At 38.9% G+C, this 9,567-nt stretch overlaps 1 protein-coding gene across 1 annotated transcript in view; it reads left to right on the forward strand.

Annotated features, from left to right (window-relative positions):
- LOC102239358 (cyclin-Y-like protein 1) overlaps nucleotides 1-7,810 on the forward strand; it is a 38,406-nt gene extending 30,596 nt beyond the window's left edge. Inside the window, exons 9-11 of the mRNA XM_014528941.1 lie at nucleotides 2,949-3,115; nucleotides 6,237-6,399; nucleotides 7,561-7,810. Coding sequence (XP_014384427.1) covers nucleotides 2,949-3,115; nucleotides 6,237-6,399; nucleotides 7,561-7,671 — 441 coding nt within the window. The 3' untranslated portion in view covers nucleotides 7,672-7,810. The remainder of the gene's footprint in view (nucleotides 1-2,948; nucleotides 3,116-6,236; nucleotides 6,400-7,560) is intronic.
- Nucleotides 7,811-9,567: the final 1,757 nt, after the last annotated feature.

The following is a 9,567-nucleotide window of genomic DNA, read 5'->3' on the forward strand; positions in this document are numbered from 1 at the left end:
ATTTTGGAGAGGCAGCCTGTGCTTCTGAATAGAGACCCCTCAGTGGGCACTGGACCAGACACAGGCCTTTCCATGGAGCTGCCAGCCATCTGGAGTGCTGAGCACAGCTGATCAAAGGCCGGAGTGGTGCTCCCACCTGGAGAGCTAGGGAACTCAGCAAGGAGAGCATCTGGGGTAGAAGAGGGTGGGTCCTTTGCAGACACATTAAGCTGATGCGCCTGTGGGACAGAGGGGCATCTCTAGGGAGCTTGTGAATATATGGGATTAGAGCGTGAATCTGACTGGAGGCAGGGAATTAGCATTAGCTATTCCAATGCTGAGAAAGCGTGTGGATAAAAAGTGCATGGAAGATAGAAGAGTGACAAGAGCAGGTATTCAGTGGCTATTCATGGAATGAGCAACTTCTTGGAAGCATTGAGCACTTTGACCTCACTCTCCTTCTGGAACCTCCCTTATCTTCCTTCTTTTTTACTGTTTTCCTCTGGTTTTGCCACCACACTAAGCCGCTCCTGGTGACTTCTCCCTTCAGTGCTGAATCCTCACAGATCTAAGTGCAGAGGATAGAGGAGAGACATGGCTGAATAAAGTGTTTGCTTTTATGGCGCTTCTGTGCTACTGAGGAAGACATAAATATTTCTTTAACTGAGTGTTGTTAAAAGGTACAGCAGGGTGACATGATAAAGTGCTGAGAGGAGCTTGCTACTTGAGAGAGGTGATCAGGAAGAGCCTCTGTAAGAGATGACATCTGACCCTGGCCTGACTGAACTGAGGAAGATGAGGAGCTCTGGCGTTATGTGCAGAGGGAATAAGTGCCAGCCTCTGAGACGGGAACTTATACTTGGTATTTGAGTAAGAGTGAGGTATGGCCAGTGTGGTCAGAGTGTGGAATGAGGGAGAGAATGTAGGGCATGAGGACCTAGAAGGGCAAGTGCTACCTGATTGGGCCTTGCAGCTTGCAGGCCATGGGAAGAAGTGACATTTTTATTTGTTTGTTGGAAACTCTTTGGCAGTGTTGAGCAGAGTGGGGAAGTGCTCTTGATTAGAAAGGCTATCCTAGCCATAACCAGTTTGGTTCAGTGGGTAGAGCGTCGGCCTGCGGACTGATGGGTCTCGGGTTCAATTCTGGTCAAGGGCATGTACCTTGGTTGTGGGCACATCCCCAGTAGGAGGTGTGCAGGAGGCAGCTGATCGATGTTCCTCTCTCATTGATGTTTCTAACTCTCTATCCCTCTCCCTTCCTCTCTGTGAAAAATCAATAAAATACATTTTTTAAAAAGCAATAACATATTTTTTTTTTAAAAAAAGGCTATTCTGGCTGCTTTGGGAAGAATGACTGTATCTGGGAGTCTGAGTGGAGGCTGAGAAGTCAGGGGCAATAACAGTGACATGGGTGAGAAGTGACAAATAGAATAGAAAGTGGTCTGACTACCAGTGACAGGCAGAGATGATAAGAATTACTAACAGATTGCAGCAGGTCAACTCAATTGGACGTCTTTGGCCAAGCACCTAGGCAAATGGCAGTGCCCCACATGACATTAGGGAATGCGTGGGGAGTGGGGAGCTGGGGTGAAGAGCTCTGGTTTGTATGTGCAAACGCACCGATGACCTTAGCAGTAGTAGTTTCAGTCGAGTGACAGTGCCAGGGGCACACTACAGCAGTGGGTGAAGAGAGTGGGAGATGAGAAGCAGTTTCAGGTCATTCACTGTGAGAAAACAGAGAGGAGGCATCCTAGGGGTTGTGGAGGGTGGGATGGGTATCACATAAATACATTCATATTGGGGAGAGTCTCTGGGCCACAGGGAAGTGTTCAAAAAGAGATAACTGTGGGAGATGTTCTTCAGAAGTGGGATGGGATCAACTTCACTGCTAGAAGAGTTTCAGTGAGAAGAGAAATCTCAATTCCACTGACACAGGAGGGCAAGTGGTATAAATGAATGATTAATGGTACATACCAAATCTACAGTTAAGACCGCAGGAAGTTAAGTGATTTCCAATGTTGTATTTGTCTCTATTTCCATCAAGTAGACAGTTGAACCTTGTAGGATACGATATCTGAGCACTTGGAACTTTTGAGGATTGGTGCAACCTTTCACTAAGAACACATGATGTTTAATAATCATTTGTTTTTTAAAATACAGTTGGGTTTGAAGAGCTTTGGCAAATGTGAGCTGTCAATCTGGCAGGTTTAGAGGAGAACCAGGGAGACAGAGTCTGGCAGCTCTGCTACCACCTGAAACCAACAGAACTGACCAAGCTTCAGGTTGTGTAAGACAGAGATGGATTTCACAGAATCATGATGGAGATGTGAGGCTTAGGGGATATAAAAGGACTATCCTTGGTGTGCGTGTGTGTTTCTTACAAAGGCACTAAGTTCAAGTATACTTGACAGTTGTCAACGCCTGATTCAAACATGCCTGTTTACACTACCTGTCCTGCGGCACCGCACAGCAGCCACTGGGGGGCTGTCTTGACCAAGTTTTAGCTTCAGCTTGGGCCACAAAGGGACTAGTTACTGGGTAGAGAAGGTACAGATGTGCTCAGTATTGGCAGGGATTTACATATTCCAGGATTATGTAAAATCACCACTAACTACCAGCCAGGTATGAAACAGTGCACGTGGTGGGCAGTCAAGTGTCTGCACTGGGCCTGGATGGGCTGCCCTTTGCAAGTGGGAAAGTAACATTTCTTCAGGAAGTCCTTTGCTAACTTGTCCATTCATCCCTGTGACCAAAAATTGGGCTGGAAATTCCACATGGGAAAATAGGCAACAGAAGTATCTGATTTGCAACCGTGACTTGGCCTCTGGCTTTGGCTGGCCAACTAGTCTCATGGCCAGAACCTAAAAATAAAAGGCATGTCGAAACTGACGAAACCTGTCATTCTTAATAGTTATTATTACAGCACTTAAACTGAGCTAGAATCAAAGACCGGTGTTTTACTTTTGCAGGTTTACATAGAAAGACTTTTAACATATGCTGAAATCGACATTTGCCCAACTAACTGGAAACGAATTGTTTTCGGCGCCATTGTTCTGGCTTTCAAGTATTGGCACGATCTGGATATATCAAATTCGATATTCTGTCAAATCTGCAAGGGCATTACAGTCAAGGACTTGTGAGTTTGCAATGTTTTGGTGAACTTTCTAACCATTTTTTATTACTTTATATGCCCCCATAAAGTTTACAGATTAAGAAATGTTTTTAAAGTTTAGAGTGTGCAGAGAACTGAACTATGCATAAAATTACATATATTTTGCCCGAGCTTGTTTGGCTCAGTGGGTATAGCGTCAGCACAGACTGAATGGTCCCAGGTTCAATTCCAGTTAAGGGCACATACCTGGGTTGTAGGCTCAATTCCAGTAGGGGCATGATAGGGAGGGAATAGGAGGCAAATAATTGATGTTTCTCTCTCTCTCTCTCTTTCTCTCTCTCTCTCCCTCCCCCCCTCCTTCCCTCTCTCCTTCCCTCCTTTCCACTCTCTCTAAATCAATATTAAAATATCCCCAGGTGAGGATTAACAACAACAACAAAATTACATACATTTTTCTATTCACATTTGCTATAACATATCATATTCTTTCTCATTAATTAGTAGGTTTCCAGGTGTAATTATTCTAATAATCTGTGTGATAATTTGAAATGTATTTCTCTGGTGGTTATTGGCAAACATTGTACAAGTTCAGATGCACAAGCAACCGTACTTTAAATATCTTTATGGATTTTTTAGGGCTGCCTACCTGTTCTGGTCTTTTTTTTTTCCTCCTTTATAAAATTTACTTATTTTTATTATTCTTGTCAATAAGACTTTACATTTAATATTATTTTTGTATTAGTCTCAGGTTAGAAAATCATGCTTTGCAACGTGTTTTCCACAATATTTTTAGTACTGACCTGACATCATATCTCATTATTACAGTATTAATGACTATATTTCCCTGGGTTTACTTTATATTTCCATGAGTGTTTTATAACTGCCAATCTGTACTTCTCAATTTCCTCACCTTTTTTCACCCAGCCCCCCAAACTCCTCCCTCTCTGATAACCATCAAAATGTTCCCTGTATCTATGAGTTTGCTTCTGTTTTGTTTGCTCATTTATATTGATCTTTGGATTCCATATATAAGTGAAACCATATGGTATTTGCATTTCTCTGACTAACTTATTTCCCTAACATACTACCCTCTAGGTCTATCCATGCTCTCACAAATTGCAAGATTTCATTCTTTTTTATGTCTGGGTGCTTGAGTTGCTTCCATAGCATGGGGATTGTAAATAATACTGCAGTGAACATAGGGTGCATATATTCTTTGGAATTAATGTCTTGGTTTCTTTGCATATATGCCCAGAAGTGGAATCTCTGAATCATAAGGCAGCTCCATTTTTTAATTACTTGAAAAAAACTCCATACTGTTTTCCACAGTGGCTGCACCAATCTACATTCCCACCAAAAGTGACAAGGGTTCCCTTTTCTCCATATTTTGGTCAATACGAGCTTTTTAAAAATTTTATTGATGATCGCCATTCTGACAGGTGTGAGGATATCTCATTGTGGTTTTAATTTGCATCTCTCTGAGGACTAAAAATACTAAGCGTCTTTTCATGTCTATCAGCCATCTGTATGGAGTCTTTGGAGAAGTGTCTGTCCAGGTCCTCTGTCCACATTTTGATTGGGTGGTTTGTATTTTGGTGTTGAGTTGTATACTTTTTAAATAAATTTTGACTATTATGAGATATATCATTGTCAAATATGTTTTCCCATTAGTAGGTTGTCTTTTTATTTTGTTGATGTTTTCCTTTGCTGTGCTAAAATATTTTAGTTTGATACAGTCCCATTTGTTTATTTTTTCTTTTGTTTCACATACTGCAGGTGATGTATCAACAAAAAAATATTATTAAGAGAAGTGTCCTAGATTTTACTGCCTATGTTTACTTCTAGGAGTTTTATAGTTTGAATTTAAGTTGATAATCCATTTTGAGTTTATGTGTGTATATGGTGGAAGAAGGTGGTCTAGTTTCATTTTTTGTTTGTATCTGTCCAATTTACTCTACACCATTTATTTTTTTATATATATTTTATTGTTTTTTTACAGAGAGGAAGGGAGAGGGTTAGAGAGTTAGAAACATTGATGAGAAAGAAACATCGATCAGCTGCCTCCTGCACACTCCCTACTAGGTATATGCCCACAACCAAGGTACATGCCGTTGACTGGAATTGAACCTGGGACCCTTGAGTCCGCAGGCCAACACTCTATCCACTGAGCCAAACTGGTTAGGGCCCTATACCATTTATTGAATAGACTGTCTTTACTTATTGAATGATCTGTCCTCCTTTTTCAAATATTAATTGACCACATAGTTAATTTATCTATAGGCTTTCTATTCTATTCCATTGGTCTATATGTTTATTTTTATGCCAGTACCTTGGTATTTTGATTGCTATAACTTTGCTTATAGTTTGATAGCAAGTAGTATGATACCTCCAACTTTGTCTTTCTCTGGATTGCTCTGACTATTTAGGGCCTTTGGTGATTCCATATAAAAATTTGGATCATTTGTTCTACTTCTGTAAAAGCTGCCATTGATATCTTAATAGGAATTTTATTTTAGGTGGTATGACATTTTAAATATGTTAATTTTTCCTATCCATGGGCATGGTATATGCTTCCATTTTTTGTATTTTCCTCCATTTCCTTGTTAGGTATTCATAATTTTCCAAGAGTTTTTCCCTCAGAGATATTGGTGGCTCTCAATGGATTGTTTTGTTACTGTGATGATGTGCCCAGTCCTTTTGTTGGCACATCTCTACTTTACTAATCCCCTTCCTGTTATGGGCCTGGTGAAAATGTCTGCAAGTTCTTCAGGGCTAAGGAACAGTACATCATTCCTTCCATCTGAACACTAGAGTGGGGCCCTGTGAGTGAGCAAGGAGCACGAACCTACAGCTGCACTAATGGGACTCTGATGAATAAGCCTCTATAGTCAGCAGCAGTTGAGCACAAGAGACGTAACCTCCTCCCCTTGTCCAAAATTCAAAGAGCTGGATGCAAGAGGGACGACAAATAGCTGTACCTTGTCTATGTTTATTTGAACATTAGTGTACTAGTCCAGCTAGGTAGCCTTTATTTGTTTCAAAACAAAACGCAGAGTCAACCTAGTAGTTTAGAATGATAATTTTGAAGATAGCCAGGTTGACTAAAATTGTCCTGTATTAATTTTGTGTTTTCCTTCTTGCCCAGAAGTGAACTGGAAAGACAATACTTTTATCTACTACAGTTTAGTCTTTATGTTTCGCTCAGTGTCTATGCCAAATACTATTTTGACCTTCGGTCCTTAGCAAGTGACCACGGATTGCCTATTGCATTTGCTCCTCTTGGAAAAGAAAGAGCACTGAACCTAGAGGTAAGGCTGTGGGAATCCAAAGTGGGGTTTGCTGCCAGACACCAAAACCAGTATCTGTGGATAAATCATATTATGTAGTGACTAGGAAAATGAAAAGCTTTTTAAACTAGCACATTGAAGAAGACTTATGAACTCTCTCACATCATATTAGTGGTATCTCTTCTGGTTTATTTAAGAATCCCACATTATACAAAAATGATCTCTGTGACCATGATTCAGAATAATTTATATCCAATTTAATCTTGGATGGTTTTTTTTGGAAACTCTGTTCTTATTTCTAGCTATATATGAATAATTTCTTACAATTGTATAACTAATCACTTCTACAACCATATTCTACTTACCATTGTTAACTCAGTTTGCAAATTCATGTCTTTTCTGTATATATCACAGTTTAGTACCTTTAGTTTGTTAACAAATCTAGCCTGAGAGACTTATACTAAGATTGTAGAATATGTGCTTCAAACACTTGCTGTAGAAAGTACATAGGTTTTTAATGGAGATGGTAAAGTACATTGAACAAAGTAATTATGGGTTATGGCGACTATACAACAAAATTATTCTCAACAGAAATGTACACTTTTAAATTGGACACTTTCTGTGGTACTTTGATGCTCCTTTAGAATAAGACGTGTTTCTACCTTAATTAATGTGCAACTGAAATAGTACTTTTATAGTGCTTCAATCATTAGCACTTTCCTACCTTTCAATCAAGTACAACCCATGCCTGCCTCATTAAAATTTGCCTAGAGCAATTGCTAACTAATGAAGATTGGCTAAAATTTAAATAGCTGAGTCAACAATGACTTTGTCCAAGTGTAAGTTTATTATGTTTATGGAACCAAATGTGCAGGCAACAGATGATATTGTTGTTAGGACCTTGTCACAACTTTGACATTGTTGAGAAAATCCAAACTGTAAATTCTAAGTTCCCCTTTGCTCTGGTAATCTAATCACAGTCCCTAAATGACTTACCTTAGTGAATGAGCATGAAGTAGGATCCCAAGGACCAAGCAGTGTATACGCCAGCTCTCTGAAGAGGAAAAACTGAAATCCATATAAAGAAGTGGGAATGTGTGGCTATCAGTGATGCTTTCTCTGTGAAGGCTGCAGCTCCTTTCTTTTGAATGTACCTGTGTTCTATCTCATGTCTCCCCCTAGGCCATTTCCAGATATTGTGAAAACAAAAACCTGTGCAGGGTGGCCATAAAAAAATCTGGCAGCTGTGCTAACCTTACTGATGTGCAGCGTGCCCATGCCATCTTATCTTAAGGAGGAATGAGGGCTGTGACATGATGAGCGCCTCATCTGCAAGGACTGGAGAAGAATCACCGCTCCTGCTCCAATCCCAGCTAAGTTCTTTCCTTTTAAGGGAGACGGGGGCGGCGGGGGCGTATTGACATAATGAGTTTCTCACCTACCAAAACAAGGACTGTTGAAATATCATATTCCCTATTCTGGCAAGTTTAGTATTTCCTCTTAAAAATAAGTGAAAGGTTTTAACCTGATGAGGATCTTTTTTAGCCTATGCTTAATTTATGATCCTTAGTAACTTTCATTTCCCTTTTGATTATTTTTATTACTAAAGGATATTACATTTGTTTAATTTTGTTTTCATTTTTGGATAAAAAGGAAATGTCTCTCTTAAACTTTTAAAAAGTTCTAGTTAACCTGCCACTTGACATTTTCTTTTGAGCTTTGGTACTCTCATTTAAAAGTTTAAAGTACCTATTTCTGTATACTACTAGTATAGTTTCAAATGCTTTAATGTTTACTTTAATAATGTGGAAAATGGATTATTTTACAATAGAAAATTCCTTAAATATTTTTTATTGCTTCCTAGAGCAAAATGGCTACTTTATACATATATATGTATGTATATTATGTGCTGTTTCCTTTCCTCTTGAACCTTTTGGACATTGTTACCATATATGAATTACTTTAAAATAATTTTAATTATGAGTTTTCATTTCAGTTTTTCTGACTTTGAAGATTTCTCTTTCTTTTTAATTGATGTTAAAGGGAGAGGAAGGGAGAAGGAAAGAGAAAGGGAGAGAGACATGGATATGCGAGAAATATCTACCAGTTGCCTCCCATCCAGTGTCTGAGACTGGGGATCAAACCTGGCACCTGGGTATGTGCCCTGACTGGTCAATGGGAAGACACTCCAACCATCTGACCCAGCCAGGTCAAAGATTTCTCTTTAAAATAAATTCAATAACAACTATTCTTATTATAAAAATCATATATTGTGTGGTCTTTAGCCTTTGAAAATTGTTATGTAACTGGCCTAAAAACTGCCAGAATGAAGTTGTGAAAAGGAGATTTCTGGTGGTACAGAAGCTAGATACAAAGGGTGCTGTTCCGTATTACTTTCCAGGACCATCTTACTAGCAGGTGCCTTTTAGTAATTGGTAGTTCCAATGGCTTATCTATATATCTATATATAAAAGGCTAAATAACCAACCATCCATCCATCCGACCAGCCAACCAACCGGCCGGTACATATGACACACACTGGTCATTTAAAAATAAACCTTGACTCATGTATGCATGATACATATAAAGCTCTGGCTGACATACAGTCAGTCACTTAGCCTTATATATATATAGATTATGACATGTAATTCTTGCAGTAACATAACTACTGCACGAATCTTTCTTCTAATTAATTTCCTTTTGATGTACACAAATTCGTGCATTGGGCCATTAGTATTGAATAAGTGACTTATTCTACCTATAATGCATGCCATTAGCTATCATGTCTGGAAATTGTTTTTAAAGAAATTAGACAACCGATTTCTAGAAAATAAAATTTTATTGTTTGTGATCCACATCTTGCTTTCCCTGTAGGACTGTCTGTGATGCACTATTACCTTTTTGAGTTAAAATGTGTCTGTGATGTCAGCATTTTCTCTCCTTCCTCTGCAGTTACAATGGTGAATTCTAATAGCACAGTAGCAAGGAAGAATTTTAAAAATTTGAACACTTCCATGATGTTTCTTCTTGAGGCTTTTCAAGCATAATCTTTCAAAAAATTTAACATATTTAGAGTTGATAATACAGTTGAAGGAAGTGAGTAGAAAATATTCACAAGGATGATAGTCAAAAGTGTCATTAAGATTGGTTTTAATATTTTCCAGGTTTTACTGGGTTGCTCTAAGCATA

Source organism: Myotis brandtii, unplaced genomic scaffold (genome assembly GCF_000412655.1).
Source record: "Myotis brandtii unplaced genomic scaffold, ASM41265v1 scaffold663, whole genome shotgun sequence".
In the NCBI taxonomy this organism is placed as follows: domain Eukaryota; kingdom Metazoa; phylum Chordata; class Mammalia; order Chiroptera; family Vespertilionidae; genus Myotis; species Myotis brandtii.